General features: G+C 49.1%; 1 protein-coding gene across 1 annotated transcript in view; it reads left to right on the forward strand.

Annotated features, from left to right (window-relative positions):
- Window positions 1-867: 867 nt before the first annotated feature.
- Window positions 868-24,751, forward strand: part of Slc6a11 (solute carrier family 6 member 11) — a 118,741-nt gene continuing 94,857 nt past the window's right edge. The window contains exons 1-4 of the mRNA XM_021637653.2: window positions 868-1,168; window positions 4,613-4,747; window positions 4,869-5,009; window positions 8,476-8,566. Coding sequence (XP_021493328.1) covers window positions 919-1,168; window positions 4,613-4,747; window positions 4,869-5,009; window positions 8,476-8,566 — 617 coding nt within the window. The 5' untranslated portion in view covers window positions 868-918. The remainder of the gene's footprint in view (window positions 1,169-4,612; window positions 4,748-4,868; window positions 5,010-8,475; window positions 8,567-24,751) is intronic.

A 24,751-nucleotide genomic window follows, 5' to 3' on the forward strand; every position in this document is an offset into this window, starting at 1 on the left:
TAGGAGAACTTCCGTTACCCCTTCACCCTAACAAAGCCAACCTAACCTAACCAGGCAATGTCGGAAGCACCTTTTTGCAGGTCAGTAAACGGAGAGACAGAGGGTATCAGGACGCTGGCCGAAGGTCGCACAGCTCCGATGGGTGAAGCGTGACGTTCAGCTTAGGTTTGCCTGCTCCTGTCTCCGGAGATCCGTACTCAGTGCCACACTGTGGTGACTCACCTGTGCGTAGAGCGGGGAATGAGTGTAGAGGGTAGAGGGCGCGCAGGGGACCCATGGTGGGGCCCTTTGAGCCCCAGCGCTATCAGCCTCCCCTGGGAGCTTCGAAAGCACTTTCTGTCCCATGCCCTACCCCCAACCCTACCCCCACCAGGTCCCTGCAACTAAACCCGACCCATTTAGCTGTTCGCTCTTCCAAAGTTAGAGCTGCCCGTCTGTATGGGATGGGAAAACTGAGGCCCAAGCTTTGAAAGGCCACCGAGAGGGGCAGAACTTCAGGCGTCGCACACGCAGCCAGCTTGGGCCCGGCTAGGGGACTCTCGGTTGGTGTCTGCCCTCGGAAGCCAGCGAGCAAGGCACTGGGGCAAACCCTGAGCTCCGAGAAAAGCAGACGCTTGCAAGCTCGGGGGCCCGAGTGTGTGCCAAGCGCCTGGAGCGCAAGGTCAAGGTGCTGAGCGAGGTGCTGGGCGCACAAGGTTAGGGCGCTGGACTCTCTCGTCCCTCCAGCCCCCGAGCTTCAGGCGGGCCCGGGAGGTGGCCTGGGCACCGTTTCCCCTGTCCCATGCTGCCGGGCCGGGCCGGGTAGCTCCCTCGGCTCCACCCCCGGCTCCCCCGCCCGCCGCTCCAGCCTCTCAAAAGCCCGGGCGCCCGGGGCGGCGGCGCAGAGCCGGGGCCGGCGCACGAGGCGGCAGGGCGGCCATGACTGCGGAGCAGGCGCTGCCCCTGGGCAACGGGAAGGCGGCCGAGGAGGCGCGGGGGTCCGAGGCGCTGGGCGGCGGCGGCGGTGGCGGCGGGGGCGCGGCGGGGACGCGCGAGGCGCGCGACAAGGCGGTCCACGAGCGCGGTCACTGGAACAACAAGGTGGAGTTCGTGCTGAGCGTGGCGGGCGAGATCATCGGGCTGGGTAACGTGTGGCGCTTTCCCTACCTGTGCTACAAGAACGGCGGAGGTGAGCGCGGCGGGCACGCGGGGCGGCGCCTGGGGTGGGGTGGGGAGACCCCCCTTCTTCGTGAACAGCCCCGATCCCCCCCTCTCCCCATCCCCGGGAGCTGAGGGACCGCGCGGAGGGGGGACCCCCACCTGTTCCTCTGCACCTGCGAGAGCGGTGGGGGGGGGCCCGCTTCGCACCTGAGCGCGCCACCACCTGCCACCACCTGCCACGGGGCCCAGAGCTGCGGCTGTCACCTGCCTGAGGGGACAGACCTGGCCCAGGAGCTCTGCTTTCGGGCAACTCTCGCTGGCATTTTTAGGCAGAAACCCTTTATTTATGGTCGGAGGCTCACCGCTGTCCTCACCGGAAAAGACAGCTCTGAGCCGTTTTCTGGAGAGGTCACTCAAGTACCAGGAGCGGGGTTGCCTGGTGGTTAGTCGGCTGTGTCTTGGTATTATTATTATTATTTTCTCACAGTCGCCTTAGAAGGCAGCGCTTTTTACAAATCTCAAGGATGATGAGGCCAAGAGTCCAAGAAGCTCTGTTTTACTACTGCTGAGGGTGGGCGTCTGACTCCAACGGCCTCGTTTTATGTGTGTGCAGGGTTGAGCTGACACACACACTCGGGGGCGGGGCGTGGGGAGAGAACTTTCTGACAGGCTTTGCGGAGTGCTCTCTGCTGTAGTCTCTTACATTTGCTCTTTAGGTCCTTTCTAGGGAAAGTATTTTAGGCCTCTCTGGAGGAAAAACTGGCACCAAGCAGTTTCTTTTACTGGGCTCAGACTCACCCACAACAATCACAACCACGCAGATTTGGTGTGTGTGAGATGCTTAGATATTGGGAAGAAGATCAGAGACCCTTCCGGCAACAGCATCTCAGAGTGCCTTTGGGAAGAGTGGAAGCTGTGGTCCCCAGCTCTCGAAGCTCAGAGCAGGACCCAGATAACCCCCCAACACGCACGCGCACGCACGCACGCACACACTCCCAAGCCGCTCATCCCACAGTAGGATGGCAGAGTGGCAAGGGAGCCCTTAAAACTTGTGGTGGCACAGTTTCTCTCAGAAAAGGCCTGTCTTAACATTTCCCCTCCTCTCTCTGGTACGACTGATCTTCAAGAAAATCTTTGAACCCTAAAGAAGTGGCCGAAAAATTAGCTGACACATCAGCCCAGGGATTCCCGAGCAAAAAGCGGAGGGGCCTGCGAACCACACTGCCTGGCTCAGGATCTTTCTTTGGGGACATTTATCCTGAAGGCACAGGCTGCTCCAGGCCTGCCCTGCACTGGTAATGAAGAGGCCAGTGGTGTTCGTGGCTTGGCAAGGGGAGACAGCCGGCCAGGACTCGGGACTCGGAGACCCAAAATGTGGCCTGCACTTTCAGGCAGGCCCCTGCTTCACCATGCAGGCTGAGCCTGAGTAGCCACCTTGCGCTTTTAGGAAGCTGTAGGAGCCCTTGAGGATAGTTTGGGGCAGAAACTATTGTTAACCTCTTTATTCAACTAGGAAATGTTAGGCCCAAACAAGAAGCAAAGTAGGAAATGGAGACTAATTCGGTTAATCACAAATTCTGCTACAAACTGTTTTTAAGGTTGTAGTGAGTAAAGTTGAAGCATGACTCATTGTTGGTTTTGCTCTCTCTCTTCTCCTCTCTCTGACTTGCCAAAAGCCTCCGTCCGTGCAGACACTCCAGTGTGGTTGCATTAGTTATTTTAAGAATTACAGTACGAGCCTCTGGAGTACCCAGGCCAGCTGGCTCTCACCCAGTGTCATCTCCCGGGTTCTTGAAGGCTCACAGGTGAATTACAGGCTCTTAAGGCAACCGCTTCAGCTTTTTAATCAAACAGATTTGGATCCAGGCCTCCGATGTCATTGACCCCATCATACAGGTTCCTGCCTTTAATCTAGCCGGGCTGTGGTTTCTTTTAAAAATACTGTGTCCACAGGCTGGACTAGCAAATCCCCACAGTAGCTGAAAGTATCTCATTCACAGGGTAAAATCTTAAATTAGTCCCTTACCCAGAAAAGGCTAAGACCCTTCAAAGTCTAGTAGATAGGTCCACACTATCAGGATTAATCAAGGTTGTCACTATTAATCCGGTGGTTAAAGAGGCTTCATTTAGCAAAAGCAATTTCAGGTAAAGCCTCCATCCGTGACATCAGACGAAGAATACTGTGTTTTCGTGCTCTGTTATTAGACAGGAGAAAGAAAAAGAGGGATTTGGGGGTGGGGGGTTCCCATCTGTGCCTAGGAGCCTGTGCTCACTTCATCCATTTTATTTATTTTGCAGAATGGGCCTGGGCCGTGGATATTGTGTTTAGGGTGGTCCTTACCCAGGCTGACCCTAAACCAGCCTTGCAGGGGAATCCTTGCTACAAATTTCTTAGAGCTCAGCTCTATCCCTGGATCATGTGTGCAGGGATGTTTAACCCTTTGAAGTCTGTTGCTTCTCACTGTATGATTCCCTGATAAGTTTTTCCCCCCCTTTATGAGAAAAAATCTCTTAAGGGGATTCTATAAGAAAATAATGAGGAGTGGTCTCCTTCACTCACCCTTTTGAAATTAGAGATAAGAAGGGAATAGGGCACTGTGGTGCACACCTGTAATCCCAGCACTCAGAGATGCAGAGGCAGGCGGATCTCTGTGAGTTCAAGGCCAGTCTGGTCTAAAAAGTGAGTCCAGGACAGCCAAGGCTACACAGAAAAACCCTGTTCCAAATATATATATATATATATATATATATATATATATATATATATATAAAACACATAGGATGGGAATGAACTTAACCTGTGCTGGAGAGATGGCTCACTGGTAAAGGGCTTTCTCTTCGGTCAAGAAGACTGAGTGTGAATCTTCAGCACCCACTTTAAAAGCCAGATGTGGTAGTTCACACCTGCCATTCTAGTACTGAGGAAGTAGAGGCGAGGCAGGAGGATGCCTGGAGCTCCCTGACCAGCCAGCCGAGTTGAATCAGTGATCCTTAGGTTCGGCGAGAGGCCCTGTCTCAAAATTGGGGTTAGCATTATAGAGGAAGACACTTGACATTGTGCCCTGGCCTCTATATACATGTGTATACCAACGTGTGTGCACACATTCACAGGAAGTAAATCACCCACACAGAAAGAGAATCAATCAACAACAAAAAAATTTTTTTTGAACCTTCCCATTTCAGTCCTGCAGCCATCCTGGAAAATGGTCCGTGGCAGGTATTAATCAGTAAAGCCCATTTGACACCTGGAGAAGTTGAGGTTCAGAGAGGTGAGGGATAGTCGTTTAAAGGTAAAAGGTGGCCGAGGATACAACCAAACCCGCTTCCGGGTTTTCTGGGCTCTGGCCCTCCCGGCCGCACTGGAATTTCAGCTGGAAGAGAACCTTGTGCCACCCTGTGGTAGCTGCTCACTGAAGACGCTGGAGGAGAAATGGCAGGGCAGTTCCCATCTCACCCCTCTGTACCCTCACAGGGGCGTTTCTGATTCCCTACGTGGTGTTCTTCATCTGCTGCGGAATTCCTGTATTTTTCCTGGAGACGGCTCTGGGGCAGTTCACGAGCGAGGGCGGCATCACGTGCTGGAGGAGGGTCTGCCCTTTATTTGAAGGTAAGTGCTGAGTTCACAAGCAAAGAAAAGGTTGCCTCATTGGTGCCAAGTTGCCAGGAGCCACTGAAGGCTGTTTGCAAGGACGGAGACTCCAGCTGCTGTTTTTTGTTGGTCCTCACAGGCATTGGCTACGCAACACAGGTGATCGAGGCACACCTCAATGTCTACTACATCATCATCCTGGCATGGGCCATCTTCTACCTAAGCAATTGCTTCACCACCGAGCTCCCCTGGGCCACCTGTGGGCACGAGTGGAACACAGGTACGGTGTCCGGGCTGGGTCTCTCCTGGTCCTGTGGACAGATCTGGGGTTGGTGGTGCACCCTGAGCTGCTAGGCTCCTGTCACAGTTCAGTTTCCTGGGAGTGGCCTCTGGAACAGTGGTCACCTGGCCAGGGCATATCCAGCAGTTCCAGGTGAGGCCGAGCCCTGAGGACAGAGTTAGGGTGTGACCAAGTTCTAGACTGCAGCTTGAGGATCAGGAGTCCTTCTCTAGCCCTGCCCTTCTGAGTGGTTCATCTTCTTCCATAAGATGAAGGAGTTAAGATGAGTGCGCTTATGGTAGTGACCACGAACTAGAAAATGCCTTTGGCTGCCAGAATTTGAAAGTCAGAAGACATTTTGAGGAAACCCCGATTTCCAGCTTCACTCTTTTAAAATATGCATTTATTCTTATTTCATGTGTGTGAGTGTTTGTCTGCTTGTGTGTATATGACTATATTCATGCAGTGCCTATGGAGGCCAGAAGAGGGTGTCAGAGCCACTGGGACTGGAGTTACAGATGGTTATGAACCACCATGTGGGTGCTGTGAATTGAACTCAGGTCCTCTGGAATAGCAGCCAGTGCAAACTTCACCCCCCTCAACTTCTATCTAAAAATTAAATCTCTAGCAACCTTCCTACTTGACAACAGCAGCCACACCATGACTGGGAAGCAGCTAATGGCTATGGATGACACAGTTGCCACCACCACACTCAGCTTGCTTTACTTGTTCAAACCAGCTAAACATCTGAAGGCAGCAATACCCCCCTGCCCCTCCTCCACACGGGGAATCTTATAGGTCACCTTTGATGTAGATGCATGCTTTTCTTTTCATCTGTCATCCTAGCAAGACTTCTTTGGCAATCGAGAGGAGGAGAGTACCTGTCCAACCATTTCTGAGATTGCTGAGCTCACAGCAGGCATCACCCATGGATTACAGCACTCTTTCTTTCTGAGCTAAGCCCTGGCCTCAGAGCCCTTTTCAGAGGTGCTGCCTTTAGGCTGGAATTGGGACACATGCTTTGACCTATCTATCTGTGCTAGCGTCTATGGTTAGATTATGTCTGGGCGAGAGACCTATCACACTGAGAGCTGAGATACAGCAGGTTTATGCACTGTTCTGGTCACCAATAGGAGAAGCAGCAGGGGTTAGGTCTAGAAGGCTCTGCAGTCTAGTTTCCAGGCCTCTAGTGTGTTTACTGTCCCGAATCTCCACCCCAGCCCCTGCCATGGAGGGCCTCAAGAGAGTCTTTCTGCTGCTTGAATCTGTGTTTGTAACTCTTCAAGGTTTAATTTTTAAATCGTGTGTCCACAAGACATACATGGCTCAGTGGCTCAACAATTGCCTAGCATGCGCAAGGCCCTAGGTTCCATCCCCAGCATTGGAAAAGAAAAAGAAGGAAGGGAGACAGGGAGAAAGGAAGGAGGGACATGTGGGTAGGAGTTGAGGCTGAGGAAAGCTGTGAGGTAGGAGGTCTTCCAGGAGGGTGAGCTGAGGAAATATGGAGGAGTACCCAGGCTAGTTCCCCACACCCTGCCTCTTTGTTGGCAGGTTTGCTTTTCTGCTGGGAAAGCAGTTTATTATCCCCAAATGTAATTATTCTGTGCAGCCTGGGAGGTATGGTAGGTATTGCTTTGCATTGGGCCAGCTCCCAAGTTTGGTTGGCATTTCATTTATAAATTAATTAATTCATCTTTGTGGTAGAGTCTCACGTATCGCAGGACAGACCTGGAGTTCTTGGTCCTCTCTTGTCTCCACTGCCCAGGTTCTGGGAGTACAAGTGTACACAGGGCAGCTTTAACTTGTGTTATACTTGATCTTAGCTCAAGGTCTTAGGCGGAGAAGCCATTGACTTATTCCAATTTTAATTTGCTTATCTAGCTGTGAGAATAGTCACATCGGTTTATAAGCATTTTTTATTTGTATTTAATCAATTTAAATGCAAAAGACACATCAGTTTTGAATGTCTGATGAAATGTGTGTGTGTGTGTGTGTGTGTGTGTGTGTGCGTGCGCGCGTGCATGTGCCTGTCTGTCTGTCTGCAAGCAATCTTTCAGCATCGGCCTCTCAAGTGCTGGGACTTCAGGTGTGACCAGCACACCCAGAAGACTTTCCTTTTACTCTCGGGAGAAATATTAGGCAGCCCCATTTTAGAGTCTGATAAAAGCCAAGGGTGATGTCATTGCAGAAACAGGCCGGGGCATATCGAGGCCATTTGCTGACAATGCTGGGTTCTAGACTCTGCAGTAGGCTCCCGTGTGTACCCAGACCCACCTGCTCTAAGAATGCACTAACACTAGCCAAAAGGGATGAGAACGATGCAGAGAGCCCAGGCCATTTATCTCCGGTGAAGCACAGAGCTTTCTGGCTTGTGATCCCCTTTCTCCATAGCCTGTTACATGAACAGTTGATGGGCCTAAGATGCTTCTGCCCAGATGGCAGGTGTAACTGGGGGTTCGTCCGTGTGAGAAGGCCCTGCCAGATGTAGCAGCAACCATTCCTCACTGGCCTCTGAGCCAGATGAATCCCTAGGTACTAAGGGAACTGGTGTGGTAGGCTCTGCCCCAGGGAGCCTGCAGCCCAGTGGCTCAGGCAATGCATCCATGGTGGCTGACAGGTCAACCACAGCCAACGATGGAGCCCTCGGTTCTGTCTTTAGCAGGGTGTGGGCTTTACAGAGGAGTGGAAAGGTGTACACGGGGCCTCAGCTATTCTTTAGCTTTGGATTCTTTTTCTTCATAATCAAGAGAGTTGGAGAAGGTGATTCCTTGGAAGGTCTTGGGCTTCTCATGTACTTAGAATTCAGGAGAGGGAGGTCAGGGAAGGCTTCCTAGAGGAGGAGGCAGCTCAGGATTACTCTGGACCAAGACACTAGGGTGTTTCTGTGCAGTTCTTTGGCGATCATATTTTTGAGGAGAGCCATTCAATAGCTAACTTTTTGACTCACTGGAGTGAGTGAGGGGATGAAGAAACGGAGGACTTCACCTGTGTGTGTTCCTGCCGGTTCATCCAGCCCTCATCTCTTCACAAGGCCACTATAGTAGTCACCCCTTTCTGTGTGAATGGGAGCCGCAGCTCCATCAGAGGCCCTGGGGATGTCTGGCTTGTTCTGTTTATTCCAGTGAGGGCACCGGGCAGCAGAGACCAAGGCCATAGACAGGACTAAGCAGAGAAAGAGAAGAAAGAGCAGAAGGTGGCATGTGTGTGTGGGGGGGGTGGGGTAGGGGGAAGCTGAGGCAAGGGGCATCATGTGGTAAGATTCTGGAAGGGAACAGACTAAGGCTCTACTCCTACCACATGCTCCTGTTAGAACCAGACCAGGCCACCAGGGAAACCGTTGTCAGTGCATGGATTCACCTATGGACCCTGGCCACTGTTTGCCAACACCAAAATCATCTCTGTGCCTTCACCAGGTTTGGGCCTGTGAAGTTTAACTTCCTGTGTGCTCTGTCTTGTTTCCACTCAGAGAAATGTGTGGAGTTCCAGAAGCTGAACTTCAGCAACTACACCCACGTGTCGCTGCAGAATGCCACCTCCCCGGTCATGGAGTTCTGGGAGTAAGTGAAGGATCGGCTGGCCTTGTCCTCATCCCTGTCTCCCCATCTTCCCCCACCCCCAACTCCCTCCTGGAAAAGCCTAGCCTAGCTCCTTCCACTCCACGCTTCTTGGCTCCTGCGGCCGTCTGACTGCTGTAGAAGCAAGCATGTGTGAGGGCCTTCTTCTGGGGGTGTCTCCTACGAGCAGCTGCGAGGAATGCGTTCCGGTTCTTTGAGAACATGTCGGCCAGCATGCCTAGTGCTTACTAGGGCGGGGAGGGATTGGTAAAAGGACAGTTTAAAAATTCATTTTTAAACTGCATCGGAGCATCGGAGAAGCCAGAGCATGCTTGCCGTAAGCGAAGCCAGGAGTATATTTAGCCTTAGAAAGCAGAAATCTCCGGAGGGTGAGGGTAGGGGCTAGCTTGCTTTCAGTACCTGAAGTCCTGTGTGAAAAAAGTAGATCTGCTTTAATGGGGAGAGAGGATGGAGAGGCAGTTTTCAAATATGTTTAAGAAGGATGTGAGACTGAAAGGACCCAAAAGGTTGCGAGCACCCCTTATCCCAGAAGCAGGCACGATTTTGTCTGCGTCCTAAAGCGCTCGCAGGAATACCGTTTTGTAAGCTGTACACCGAATAACCCAGGGGGCATCGCATCATTCCGTGGTGCTCCGTGAAGTACACTGTGGAAATGCACGGTGTACAGCCTGCAGAATGGATACAGTGGACCCCACTCCGGCCATAGAAGAGTCCCTTGGCTCAGGTAGAGATAGGTGGCTTCTGTGAGCACTGAAGGCTGGACCAAATGCTCCCTGAGGTTTCTCAGTCTGCAGATACCCGACTTCATCGACAAGCCCTCCCCCTACTTTGTGGCTAATTAGTAATGCTAACATCTGAGGGTGAATAGTGGGGTTTCTGGGGGACTTTAATTTGGTTTCCAGATACCATTTGCTGCTTTTCCTCTAGAAGTCTGGCTGAATTTAGATTCATCGTTCTCCCAGTCTTCTTTACATTTGTTCTGCTTACATGTGTCTGGAATAGAACAGACGCTGCCTTACATACTGTAAACGTTTCCAGGACTAGTCTCCAGTCCTTACATCTTTGCTCACCATGTTTCTTTTCTCAGTGGTGGTTTTAAGACCAGTCTCTATTATAGCGTTGCGCATGAATGGTTACTCTGTATTTACAAGTCCTCTTGGTAGGGTTAGGCTATTGTTCACCCGCCCCCCATTGTACTAGCTGAGCTTTCCTGAATGTTTCTAGTCTGTAAACCCATCTTAGTCTGTGACATGCTCCTGTAACAAAATACCTAGGACGGGGTGAGTTAGAAAGAACAGAGGCTCGTTTCCTATACTTAGACAGTTGGGGAAGTCCAGGGTGGAGAGACTGGTGCCTGGAGACAGTCAGCTCCTTCAGCATCATCCTGTGGTGGGAGCAGAATGGCAAGAGAGGGACAAGGGGTCCAAATTCAGCTTATGGTAACAATTCAGACGAGTTTCTGAAAGTCACCCTTCAATGCTTCTGCACTGGGTTTTACTCTCCAACTCACACTGTAGACCGCATCTAGGCCATGTGCAAGGGTGTAACTGCTGAGTTGTAGGCCATGTGTGTCATCCATTTTATCAGACAATGTAGAGACTGCTCTAACGTGTGTCCTAAATATCTGCTTGAAAGAATTTCTGCTGCTCTGCTTTTTATTTCTTTCCTTCTTCTTTTTCTTTGTTTGTTTCGTTTCTTTGTTTCTTTCTTTTTTTCCTCCTTCCTTCCTTCCTTCCTTCCTTCCTTCCTTCCTTCCTTCCTTCCTTCCTTCCTTCCTTTCTTTCTTTCTTTTTCTTTTTTCGTAAGAATATTTTATTTTGTGTGTGGGAGCTTTGTTATGTCTGTACACCACATGTATGCAGTGCCTGCAGAGGCCAGAAGAGGGCGTCAGATACCCTGAGGCTGGAGTTACAGACCATTGTGAGCTGCCATGTGGGTGCTGGGAATCAAACCCAGGTCCTCTACAAGAGCAACCCGTGTTCTTAACCGCAGGGCCATCTCTCCAGCCCGAAGCAAATGTTCCACTTTCTGTGCAGCACTTGATTCGAGCAAGTGGTTTGTTTCTGTTTATTTCATTTTGTTTTCTCCAGACAGGATCTTGCTGTGTAACCCTGGTTGGCCTGAAACTTGCTGTGTAGACAACACTGGCCTTGAACTTTCAGCAGTCCCCCTGTCTCTGCCTCTCAGGTGCTGGTATTAAAGGCCTTTGAACCTCACTCGAGCCAGGTTTTATGTCTCCTGGGTAATGAGCGTGATACGGTATTTCACCATTTTAAACTTGCATTTCCCTGATTGCTGGTGAGGTGAGCATCTTTTTGTGATTTTGATGTGTTGTGAGAAAGACAGAGGCTCCGTCTTTCTCAGGGTTGTGTTTTGTTTTGTTTTGTTTTGTTTTCTGACAAACATTTTTTATAATTTTTATTTTTTAGATCGGATTTTCTTTGCTGTAGGATCTTTTCTGAGGATGCGGCTTTTCTTTCTTATGGTGTACAGAATTTTTCATTTTACTGACATTGTATGCACCAGTTTCTCCTTTGTGGCCAGTACGGTTGGCCTCTTATTTCGAATGGCTTCCCTCCCCAAAAGCTGTATGAACAATTTCTGTATTTTTTTTTTCCTCAGAGTATTAAAGTTTCAGTGTTCTCACATTTAGGAATGCTATGTGTGTGGGAAATAAGGTGGAAACGTAGCTTTCATTTTTATGCGAATGCTGCATTTCTCCAGCAGATTTGCAGTGTCTTCTTGGCTAGACATGGTTTTTCTAAAACCATGGGTCTGTTTTGGCACTCTTTGCCCATCTGGTTGATCTTTGTGTCTCTGTATTGATGTCACCCCTGGGTTGTTATGACCCCTATGACCTGGTCATGCTTTTGTTCATTTTCAAAATGATCTTACTGTTCCAAGTGCATTTTAGAATCAGCTTGTTCAGCATGAGCAACAAGAAATAAATGAAAACAACTTTGTGGGAATTTGGGGTGGAAGTCTATTGACCCGTTAGCTTAATTTGAAGAAAGTCACCTCCCTCGTATTGAACTTTCAGTCCTGAACATGATTCAACTGGCTCTTTATTTATTTGGGTCTTTTAAATGCCTTTCAAGTGTGGCCTTTGGAGCAGTTAGCATTGAAAGCAATGGTATTTACATAGTCAATCACAACCTCAAACAGAGCCTCTGAAAGGTATTTGCTAGAGAGGCGGCTTCAGTTCTAGACAGGGCAGCAGGGTTTTTCTCAACCACCCTGGGCTGGGGTTTCCGGGAGAAGTGTGCAGGGGCTCATGTTGAACAGAAACAATTAAAGGTATGTGAAAAATAGATACATAAGCATTTATTTGTTTGTTTATTTATTTATGGAACCCAACCTGAAATAAGACATGCATTGCATATGAGGCCCTGTGCATTTCCCCCACATTCCTTTTGCAACTTATGTGTAAATCTTAAGTGTTTTTTCTTTATTTTTTCATTGTACTCTGATTCTTTTTTAAGGGTTTATATGCATGTCACAGTGTACTGTGGAGGTCAAGGGACAACTTTTGGGAATTGGTTCCCTCTGTCTTGGAGACTGAACTCAGTGGAGAACTGTGTTCAGGCTCAGTGACAGGTGCTGTAACCCACAGAGCCGCCTTGCCACCCACTTGCCAGCCCAAGTCACTGTCTGTGCAATGCATTTGCCCACAGCCTGTACTTCTAAGCCAGTTTGACCATTGCCAGGCTTGGAAAGGATCTCAATGAGTACTGATAGAACGAGTAGGTGGAGGAGGAAGGCAGGCAGGCTGTACAGTAGAAAACCCTGCGTGAGAAGTGACAAGGAGGTCCTGGCCGAAACCCATCTTCCCTGAGCTTCCCATCCGTCAGCACCTATCATGCCCAGCACACTGTAGAGTGCCTTTACTACACATCAGAACAGCAACCTTTTCTAGCTGCCTGGTCACTCCAGATGAATGGCCCTGGGAGACATCATCTCTTCAACGTGTCTGTATTTTCTACATGGTCCCAATTGCTGTGCACTGACAGTACTTCCTTGGGTGCCTCTTGTTAGACCCTAACAATTCATCTTCCCAGAAGAGAGCTTGGAGCACAGAGACTGTGTGAGGCTTCACACCACTCTGTGAAGATCTGAGAAAAGCCAAGAAATGGCTGTGCCATTTGGTGGGATTATCCATATATCTTTGATCAGCCCAGCTTCCCAATCATCTGATAGTCACTGGCATCATTTAGACTCAACTCTCCACAGTGTGCCCTTTACACCATGAACATCCCACCAAACCCATGCCAGAGAACTGCTTTGCTAGGCCGTAGTTCCTGTTTGCTTTGAGCTGATACTTGATCCTGGGGCTTTGGGAAGGACTGTCCAGTTCACCCTGGGCAGTCCTTGGGTACTGGGTCAGTTTCCCCCAGAGCTTTCCCTTTACCATTCCTCCTGGGCTCTTTCTTTTGTGGCCTGTTTAGTTTCCCCACCTGTACTCAAGTCCCCAGTGTGTCTCCATTCTCCAAACCAGGGCCACCATGCTTGGCCAAAGTACAGGCTTTAGCTGCCTGCTGGTTTGTTCATTCGACAAATGTCTGCCTCTTGCTGTATGTAAGAGGGACACTGTATTTGAGGAAGGCAAAAATACCAGATGTCAATCTCCTATATGCTAATATTAGGGTATCACTCTAATAGGTGAAACAAACCCACAGCTGACCCTAAAATCCATGATAAGTACCTGCTTCGCTGCCCACAACTGGTCTGGCTTCACATTGCTGAGGACACCCAGCCCAACCCACATCAAACTGATTTTAAAATTTTCCTTTTCCTTTTCAGAATGTATTTTAAATGGCTCACTCAGCCAACAAGACAAGCCAGGCCCTGCATCTGTCCTGGTTCTGACTCTGGCAGGGGCTTGTAGGGTGGGACAGCTTGTCTTTTGCATGTCACATTTCAAAATCGGGCCACAGTGGTTTCCCTTAGTAACCATTATGCATCAAGTCCGTGTGCTTATCTAAATATGTCTTCGTTTCTGAGTCTTGAGCCTGCGTCCTCTGGTGGGACTGAGCTCGACAACACTAGACAGGCCTTGCGTTTACTTTCCTTTCTCAGACCCCCTCATTCTCTCCATCCCCGGGTATTATGAGGAACCCCAGACTCATACCGTGAACAGTTGCAATCACTCTGCTCATGTGAGAAACGTGTTCTAGCATGTACTGTGTGCTGGGCTCTGAGGGTTTTCAGCTCTGTTTCATTATTCAGAACCCAGCCTTATCTTTCTGGATTATCTTTACTGAAGGTCTGTTTCTTTTGTGTTTTTAAAAGCCCCATAGATATCTTAATTCATCATCTTTGAGCAGAAATTGGGACTCACAGGAATAAAACCTGTTCTTACTATAAGACAGGGGCGTTTCCCTTGGCTCCTTTGTCCTTCCCTCTGTTATTTTTCTCCTCCTCCTCTTCTTTTTCCTCCTCCTCCTCCTCCTTCTCCTCCTTCATTCCTCCTCCTCCTTCTTGCTAGTTTACCCTTCCCTCTCTCTATTTGCTTTCCACTCCTTTCTTCCCCCTCATCCTCTTCCTCCTAACTCACTGGCCTCCCTTTCTCCCCCTATTATCTTCCTCCTTCTCCTCCTCTGTTCTTCTTCCTCTTGCTGGCTTTTGACCTGGCCCATATGTGCCCTGTCCTGTACCAGGGTCAGTCTCCTGGCTTTATCTTCCCTTTGCCTGTGTTGGGCTCTGTGTTTTCACCGAGTCTTAGTTCAGATGTCAACACCCTCCTGAGTGGCACAGTGGGAAGAGATGCCAAATCCCCCAGCTTTCTCTCTTCGTAGCTCTTTTCTGAAATCCTGGGTCTATAAACTGGCTCATTCCCCTTCATCTTCAGCCCGTGTCCTTGGCTCACTATTGTTTGCTAGCACATTTGAGGTGCTTAGAAAACATTGTCAAAAATCAGTGACTGGAATAGTGAGTGAATGGATGCATACATGTTGCACAACCCCTTCCGTTTCAGCTGAGAGTTGGAAGTGGATGATTCTGCCTGTAATATTGGAGGCAGTGACTCCTCCCCGACACCAAGTTGTGTGGACAGGTCTACTGCACAGGTAGATTATTTGCGAGTGCCTCTTCCGCCTATGAAATGGGAAATTGTGCTAGTCAGCGTTCCTTGCTGTGACAAAACACCCCAGGTAAAGAGCTTCAAGGAGGAGAAGGGTCTGATTTTGCTCATGGTTCCACAAGTTTCCATCTTTGCTCACTTGGTCCTGTTTGGGTCCATGGTGGCAGAGTGTGTCATGGTGGAAGCAAGCAGTAGAGGTGGGGGCTCATCTTGTGGAGACTGGGAAGTGGACAGAGACAGGAAGGGGATTGGGCTGCTGTGTCATCTTCATAGGCACACACCTGTGTTCTAACCTCCTCCTTTTAGGCTTGCCTTCCTAAGAGTCCCATGGCTTTCCCGTGGTGCCATTACTGGGTGGAGACTGCCTGGTCAGCTGTGGGGCTAGCTTCATGTTAACATCTTTACAGGGGAATTTAAGATTCAAACCATCATGGGGACTGTCTGGGTAGCTCTACGTAGACTTGAGATAATGCGACCCGAGACCCTGGGTGGGTTGTAAGCAGACACACAGGTTAGCTCCTGTTCTGAGTACCCTAGTTAAGGTTACTATTGCTATGATGAAAGCCCTTGATCAAAAGCAAGTTGAGGGTGTGTCACTTGGCTTACACTTCCCATCGTAGTCCATTATTGGAGGAAGTCAGGACAGGCACGCAAGCAGGGCAGGAACCTGGAGGAAAGAGCTGGTACAGAGGCCATGGAGGGATGCAGGCTATTGCGTGGTTCTGTATGACTCGCTCAGCCTGCTTCCTTATAGAACCCAGAACCACCATCCTCAGGATATCACCACCACAGTGGGCTAGATCCTCCTACATCAATCACTATAGGGTTACCTGCAACCTTAGCTTATGGAGAACTTGTTTTTCTCCTCCTCCTCTTCTTCTTCTCAGCTGAGGTTCCCATCTCTCAAATGACCAGCACACTGAGCCAGCATCCTTTCTGGTCACGTCTGCTGAGGCCATGTAGTGGCTGGGCCTGAGCTGTCATGGCCTGTGCAGCCAGCCTGTGACCTGAATAGGCCTTTTATCATATCCCTGCTTCAGGGACAGAAGGACCTTAGCCATTTCCCTAGGTCAGAACTGAATACTGCGATACCTACCATCTACTTCCGGACCTGTTCCACCCCCCACCCATCACCCTGCATGTGTCTGTAATGTAGATCTCTGGCTAGATGCTGTGGCCCAGCTGGAGTCTCTTTCTCTTCCTGTGAAGGGTGTGGCTCCTGGGCAACTTGTGTGGCCTCTGGAAGCCTGTGCGTCTCCTCTGAACATAGCTGAATGTGTCCCATTAGCATCAGGTGAGACAGTCTTTACAAAGCACCTAGCACGAGGTACTCCTAAGTAAACAGCTTTAACATTTCCAAGACTTCTCCTGGGTATGCTCACCACATTTGTGCCCTGAGACGTGAGAAGCACCCAACCTTGCGGAGGAAGCCAGGAGGTGAGAGGAAGTTGAATTTCTGAAGTACAGGACAATACATTTGTGGGATGCTTGAGAGCCAAGAAGATGAAGACTGCCTGGTCAGCTGTGGGGCTAGCTTCATGATGGTGCTGACCTAAGATGGGCTTTGAAGGATGAATAGGAGTCCACACGGTTGACTGTGGACCCAGGAAAAGGGACTAACAGACTGAAGCATAGACACCAAGGTCACACATAGGGCCTTGTGGATTTCAGGTGTAGTGCTGCATTGTGTGTGGAGGGAGGCTGGGGGTGGCCGGTCAGCGCATCTGTTCACTTGCAGTAGTTAGCACCTAACCCGTGGTCAAAATATCAAAAATATTAAGTGGGAAATTCCAGGGATAAATTAATTGGTGTTTGTGTGTTGCATCTTGGTCAGAGGCTGTGGTGATGTCCAGCTGCTTGGGATATCAAGCTGCTTATGTTCAGGTGACCTTCATATTATTTAATGATGGCCCAAGTGCTCAAGGGTGATGCTGGAATTTCAGATCTGCCAGAGAGGAGTCAGCAAATGCTTTAAGGGAGAAGTAAATCTCTTTCTCTCTCTCTCCTTCCCTCCCTCTTTTCCTCTCTCTCTTCCCTCTCCCCCTCTTTCACATTCCCTATCCTCTCCAGCCCTTCTGATGTGTGTGTGTGTGTGTATGTGTGTTAGGGGCAGTTTTTCTCTTTAGCTTAGGCTGGCCTTAAATTTCTTACTTGTTGGAATTTCTTGAATTTCAAGTTGACTTGGGATTCACAATCCTTTTTTTTTTTTTTGGCCTTCCAAAGGACAAAATATATACTCAGGTGGCCAAGAGCATTTCATCTTCTCCCTGTGCCTGCTTTATACAGTAGACTTTAGTGTACATTTGGGTGTATAGGGAAAGCATGGCGTATATAAAGGACTCACTGTGTGGTGTCAGGCAGCTACTGGGGATCTTGAAACATCCGTTCTCTGGATGGGGGGTGAGGAGCTGCCATGCATGTCCTCTGTGGATAAGGGGGCGCTGCCATGCATGTCTTTCAAGAGAGCTTGCTACATGCCAGGTGTCATGGGGTACATATGAACAAAAATAAGAGACTGCCTCTGTAAGTCAAGGTCCATCCTCTAAGGAAAACAGAATTGAGTGTTGGGGTCAGGGTTGGCCTTTTTGAGGGGATGACATTTGAGCAGGGACCTGAGAGGAGTGGAATGATAACCTTATATGTCAAGGACAAGTTCTGAGGCCAGAGGAGCAGTGCAGGATGTGAGCCCGCTGTGGAAGACATGGTGGACCTTTCCTGATAGACACTTAGAGAAGCCCCATCTCAGTCTGCTTTCTAGTGCTATGAAGACCCTGACTGGAAGCAGCCTGGGGGGTGGAGGGACAGGCTTTGTTTAGATTACCTGTCCTGATCACAGCTGAGGAAAGTCGGGCAGGTACTCATGCAGGAGGAGCAGTGGGAACCATGGAGGAGCACAGCTTACTGGCTTGTTTGCATGATTTACTCAGCCTGCTTTTTCACACAACACAGGACCACCTGCCCACCCATAGTGAGCTGGGCCCTCCTACACCATGTCTTAATCAAGACAATGCTCCCGTAGAAGAGCCTCCAGGCCAATCTGATAGGGGCATTTTCTCAACTGAGGGTCCCTCTTCACAGACAACTCTAGCTTGTGTCAAGTTGACAAAACAAAACAAAACAAACAAATAAACAAACAAACCTACCCAGCACAGGCCCTAAGTTTTTCTGGACCTAGTATCTTTATGAATGGTTGGAAATGATTCCGTGGACTGTCCTGAAAGAGCCACCCTCATGGCTCTGGGAATAAGACAGAACTCTCTGCCCTGCACCTGGCATGCTGGGTGTGGTCTGGGTACAGAAAGCTAATTTCTGCCTGGGTAGAGGGAGGCTGGGCACGACTGCCCTCAACTGTTGGGAAAACATGTATGAAAGCGATCTTGGCATGTGGTGGTTCATTCTGCTCAGCTCTGCTGCCCCCTGAGGCCTGTGCCCCTGACTTCCTGAGGCTCTGCCAGTGCCACCCCTGGTTGTAAGGTGCCTTCTGACCTCACATCACATCCTGAGTGGGTCTTTCCTAATAGAGACTCATGGGAGGCTCCAAATTGGCTAGGACTCAAGGTTTGCTTCTTTTGTTTGGTTGACAGCAACAGGAGCCAGGTCTTACAGGAAGCAGCTTTTGGGCTGCACATATGCTTTGTCCCATTTCTGAAAGCTTTTTCTGGGGTGTGACCACACTAGCTATGCACAGCCCAAGCATGCCCATGGAAAAATCATTTGTGATGGGTTACATAAGAAAAGGGGGGGACAACAAAATCACATATGAAATGTCTCATGAGTGAAATTATGCTATGTGGCGACTATAAAAAAAAGAGTGAGGCCGGAAATGTGCTGGCACAGAGAGGAGCTGCTGTTGGTTGGGGTGAGGGAGGGGTGAGGTGTGGAGGGAGGCACGTGCGGGCTGAGGTGCTAGCATCTGAAATGGTCCCCCTCTTCCTTGGCTTCTGGAGTCTCTGCATAACCATATTGAATGGTGATGGGACCAAAGTCTAAACATGAAATTGTTTATTATGAAGGTATACACAGTACACTAAACATAAGGTGGTTTATCATTGTTTCAAGTGCCAGAATTTCAGTTGCAACTTGTAACATGAGTTCTACTGTGGAATGCTAGTGTTCAGAAAGTTTCATATGGGCCTGGGGAGATGGCTCAGGGCACAAAATGCTTAGGACCTCATCTCTGAGGCACATAAAAGATGGGTAGGCATGCAAACCCACCTGTAATCTTAATACTTGAGAAGTTGAGATAGGGGATCCCTGGGCAAGCAGCTAGCTATATTCAATTAGTGAGCTCAGATCTCTGGGTTCACCCAGAGATGCTGCCTCAGTAAAGAAAATAGAGAATGATCAAGGAAGGTATCTGTCATCAACCTATGGCCTAGACATACATGCAAACACACATTCATAAGTTCTTGCACACATGTATGCCTCCACACACATGAGAATTGCATATATACATGCACACATGTACACACACATACACATACACACACACACACAGAGATTAAGATTTTTTTAATTTTTTATTAGTTACATTTTATTAACTCTGTATCCCAGCTGTATCCTGCTCCCTCATTCCCTCCCAAACCCAAGATATTAAGATTTTAAAGCATTTCAGATTTCAAGTTTTCAGATTAGAGGGTGCTCCGCCTGTATTTATGTGTGCTTGAAGATGCGCATACCTTTATCCCCGCAGACATGTCTGGTAGGGTACAGGACCTGTCATTCACCTGCAGGCCGCCCAGCAGTAGAATGTGGGGAAAGGGAGTAGATCAGAATGGAGTTCTGCTTCCCTGCTCCGCGCTCTCTCATAGCGTTTGGACTTTAAAGTTAAAACTAACAGTATGGCTGTTTTACAATAAAAGCAGGACTCACGCAATTGGTGAGTAAGCTGTCAGTCATGATGATTCTCTTTGCTTGTGCTTAGCGCCCTAACCTCATCTTGCTAATCTTTGCTTGTTAACTCATTCTTGTTAACGTTGACTCATTGAATTCTGTGGTCAGCCCCAAGAGGTGGGCAGAAGACAGATCTCCATCTTCCCTTTAACCAATACAGGGTCGTTGCCGCAACTCATGGACCTGAGCCCCAACGCCAGTCCATCATCGGTTTCCACCCCTGAACACCTGCTCTCTGCTGCTATAGGTCATCTATATGCAGGGGACTACGTCTGACCCAGGAAGGGTCTTGCTTGCCATTGGCCCCTCAGTGAGGCCCTGGAGGCTCTTGAATACAGCTAAGGAGAACAGGGAACAGGTCAAGACACTTGCCAACTCAAACCAAAGTGGGTTTTGCTGTTGCAGACGGGTTGTGACCTTTTTATTCTAACCATTGGATAGTTAACTGGTTGCAAAAATGACAAACAGAGTTTTAGCAACTAAAATAGAGTAGGTCTGTGTTTCTGTAGTGGATTGTAAATGGAGTATTGCCACCTAGCCCCTAAGAGATTATATTACTAATGATTTACTCTCTTCCTGCCCTCTGGGTTCCTGTGCTGCTGAAGCTGGGAGATTCTTCTCAAAAAATCTACTGTCTTGGCTTCATCATTCCCCACACGACCTCCCTGGTGGCTCCCACAAAGCTCCAAGTGGAGCTTGGCCTCCATTCTACTTGCAGTAGCATTGAAGGACAGAGAGAGCCCCAGGGTTGGGGGGGGCTTATTGCTCTTGTATACCTTAGGAAGCTATTTACCCTGCCCTGCCCACTAGGGTCTTCTCCTGGCCCAGAGCCCCAACACAGGAAGAGCCAGTCTGTGTTCTGATGTGATCTGAGCCCCACACTGAAAGCCCTACTGAGGGTCAGACATTGCTTGTAAGACAGTTGCAAAAAGCTGTATAATGTCATGGTGTGATGTGGGGAGCCAGAGAGTTGGGCTGGAGAGGAGGCAGGATGCTAGCAGCGAGAACCATTGTGCTGTTGCCCTGGGCTTCCTACTTATATCTGCTGTTCCAGCCTCTGTGTATCAGCAGTAGAAACTGGCCTTAATAAAACTCTGCATAGTTGGGGATTTTACTCTTGCTATACATTTGTGACCATTCAGGCAAAAACACTCATATCTGAAATTAGCCAGGAGGGCACTGGCAATTTTAACTGACATCTCACACTATGTAATGGGAAGGAGCAGGTTGCTGTACTGGTCCCCCTTTGCATCCTGATGGCTACAGCAGGGACAGGGAGATAGCCCCTACACAGAGCTTGCTTCTTCCTTCTACCCACCTGCTTGGAGGATAGACGGCAAGGGCGACTATCTGCACAGGGGATCGGGATCCTGGTCTGTGGTACCTCCCAGGGTGAGGCAGAACTGTGCTCAGCCTAGCCTCTGATCCCTACCTGCATCCTCCTGCCATTGCTCATCCTTCTCTCCTGCCCCCGAAACATCATTAGTGTCCCACTGTAGCTCAGGTACAGTGTCCTACCGGCGTGTGCCTCCCAGGCAGAATCCCAACAGCAGCCCCGAGCCCCCAGCTGAGCCCTGGGAGATTTTCACCAGACATGTCCCTGACAGGAAAAGGGAGAGAGGGAGGCTGGAGGAAACTCACAGAAGGCTCCAGCGTCTGTACCGAGAAAACACACCTGGTGTTTGTGGTTCTGTCTAAGAGGCTCCGTTAGGAAGTGGCTTGAACCTTGCTTTAGAAAGAGTACTGTTGGTATCGGGTTGGGCCAGATGCTGAGTGTGACACTGGCCTGGCTGCTACCTGCTGGGAGGATGGGAGCTGGCGAATTGATGCTGGCTCTGACATGCTCTCTGCGGTCCTCTCACTGGTGGCAGGAAGCATCAGGGAATAAATAATTTTAATTCAGGAAACAGGAGCAGAATGGCTTAGAAATTGTTGTTTCATCATGACTTCAGTTTGTTTTTAACAGAGTTATAAGAACATATTACACTATCCAGATTTGCATGTATACACACAGACACACAGACACACACACACACACACACACACACACACACATAGACACACACACACACACACACTCACTCTTTCCCTGTGCTCTACCATCTTCCAACCAAGTGGGCAGATAAATGGCATCTGGGGGTCCCCCAGAGCTGGGGCAACCCACAGCTCCTTCATTGACCTAGAGGAAGTAATTCAGATTCCCAGCCTCTCCCTCAGTAGTTTGGTGTCTGTGTAGACACCCTGGCTTCACGATTGTTTCACCTACATGTTCAGCTTTATAGGGTGAAGATGATGAACGTTCATAAACTTGGCTTTGATTTGGGGGCTGGGGTCTATTTCCTGATGTATGGTCTGTCCTATCTCTACACTGGGCAAGGACAGGGAACTGCGGCTGATGTCAGCCTGCAGTTTCAGGGTGTGAATGATCAGCACTCACAGTGTGCTGAGTTGTGGCTCCAAAGATGCTCAGTTAACTGTGTCCAGCACTTCTTTCAGTCTGGGTGTCTCCAGCTGCCAATGGGTTATCAGGTGTAGCCCATTGTCCACAGAACAGTTGCCAAACCTTGCTTTGAACTGCAGTGGGTATTCGGTGACGGGTGGATAGGATGCTATCTTTGGTCCATGATGGTTCCTCTTGATCTGTCTGCTCCTATCACTCCTGGCAGCCTTCCCACCCTTGCTTTCTGTTTACATCTCAAAGGCTGGAAGGAACAGAACAGAGGTGGACCCTGGCAGGCTCCACTCTTCACCGCCGTTGCCTATGTGTCTCTTGACTACTGTGTGGACACCACAGCTGTGGCCCTCAGCCATCCTCTATGTAAAGCTCTATCACCATGGGTGGGAGAGGCACAGGGAGCTGAGTGTCCCTGGGCTCACAGTTTTTCACTAGTGCAGAGTGATGCACATGGGGATGGCTGTGGCTTGGATGGCAACTCTGGGCTTCCCCAGTCCTGCTGAAGAGGTGGGAAGGTGCGATCCTGGTTCCAGACAATCTGAGGATAGATTGCGTCTCGAAGCTGCAGCGAGTCACCAGAAGCTATGTAGCCCTCTGCTTCTCCATCTTCCCTGGGTGTACTTGTCTCTGGCCCATTGAACTCTGTTCACTCCTCCCAAGGAGGAGCGGGTCTTGGGTGGCCTGTCTCTGTGTGTCCCTGCTGTCTCAAATGTTCCCACTTCTAGACTCGTTGTCCCCTTCTCCTTTCTTCCTGCTCCTCTGGTCACACCATACAGCTGTAGGGGGTGAGGCAGAAGAGGAACTGAATTGACCAGCATTCAAAGCCAGGCTGTGCCACCCATCAGTTTTGTGACTGTGGGCAGGCATATTAGTTACTTTCCTGGTGCTGTGTTAAAACTCCCTGACTGAGGCGACTTCTGGAAGGACAGGCTCACTGGGACTTACGATTCCAGAGGGTCAGAGGTCACCAGGGAGGGGAAGCACTTCAGCAGGTAGCATGGTGACTAAAGTTAAAAGCTGGGAGCTTATGTGCTGAACCATAAGCAGGAAGCAGAGAGCATACTGGGAAGGCAGGGGGCTTTTAAAACCTCAAAGCCTACCCCCAATGATTCAATTCTACACTTCTTACACTTTCCCAAATAGTGCCACCAAATGGACCAAGTATTCGAACACAGGAGCCTGTGGGCAACATTCTCATTCAAACCACCACAGCAAGTTAACGAGTGTGTGATACCTTCACGTCCCCTGAATGATGATTGTGAAACAAAATAACAAGCATAGGCTTCTGGGGTTCTGTCCATGTCATGCACAATGCTCGAATTGCAGGAGCTTTCTTATTCTTGGGGAATATGCTCTAAGCCACAGAAATGCTCTAAAAATCACAGGGGAGTCGAGCCCTACTGATTCGTACATTTGCACACCTGTGATCAAGTTTAACCGATACATTTGGAACAGTAATTAGCAGCAATAACTAATGGTAACATCGAATAATGGCACCATGACAAAGTCACCAAATCCCTGTTCTTGCACTCTGTGATCCTTAGTAAGTAAAGTAAGGGTAGCTTTTACGGCGGGTAGCATATAGACTGTGGATATGTTGGTCAAGGGGGCAGCTCATGTCTTAGATAGGTACAGTGAGAGATTTTGTTATGCCGCTCAGAACAATGTACCATTAAAACTCAGGAATTGTTTTTTTTTTTTTTCCCTGGGATTTCTCATTTAACATTTTCAGAGCATGGTAGACCATTGGTAACCGAAGCCTCAGAGAGTTGGGGACAAGCGTGTGTGTGCCTTGGAAAAGCAGAAACATGCTGGGTGGGCACTTTCTCCTAACAGCTGTTTAATAGAGTTATTGAGGTGCCATTTACATTCTATGAGATGAGACCGTTTTAAGCACACAGTTCAATTGTCTTGAATAAGTGCACTGAGGGCGACGTCACCACACAGGCTTAGACCACTCCTGTCTCCTGAATTAGTCGCTGCTATCTACTGTGTGTCTGCTCCTACCTCCAAGCCACTTCTTTGTCTCCATGCCCTTGCCTCATCTAGACAGAGTATATAAACAGAATCGGATCTTTGGAAGTTGACTTCTTTCATGCAAGGCTTTCAAGGGTTGTCTGTGAACCTACAGCACGACTCAAAGCAGGAGGGTTGTCCCTGATCTGCGGTGCTTAGGACCAGAAGCATTTCAGACTTTGGTTTCTTTCTAAGATTCTGGGATATTTACACCAAGTTTAAACACAAAACCATTCACATTTCACTCACAGCTCATACAGCAGAGTGAAGGCAACTTTATACAGTATTTCTCCGGTGTCTGAATTTTACTGCGATCTGTTTTCTGTGAGGCCAGGTTTGGAGTTTTCTATTACGACGTCAAATTGCCATGCACAACGTTTCTGGTTTGGTAGCACTTTGGGTTTGGGGTTGGTAATCCTCGCCCTACCCTTCATTTCTTTTTTAAAAAATATTAAAATCTGTGTCCTAAGGACACTGCGCATTCTGTTGGTGTCCATAAGCCGATGAATGTTTGAGTGGCTTCTTCTTGGCAGAAGAACATTAAGCGTGGGTTTGGGGCTGAACCTATGTCTGCTACTTCTGGGACAATGCATACTTAGAAGTGGAATTGTTAGGTGGATTCTTTCCTATTTAAATCTTAGTTCTTACTATTAGCGTGTGTGTGCGTGTGTGTGTGTGTGTGTGTATGCATGTGTGTGTATGCATGTGTTTATGTGTGCACACC

This window comes from Meriones unguiculatus, chromosome 5 (assembly GCF_030254825.1).
Source record: "Meriones unguiculatus strain TT.TT164.6M chromosome 5, Bangor_MerUng_6.1, whole genome shotgun sequence".
In the NCBI taxonomy this organism is placed as follows: Eukaryota; Metazoa; Chordata; class Mammalia; order Rodentia; family Muridae; genus Meriones; species Meriones unguiculatus.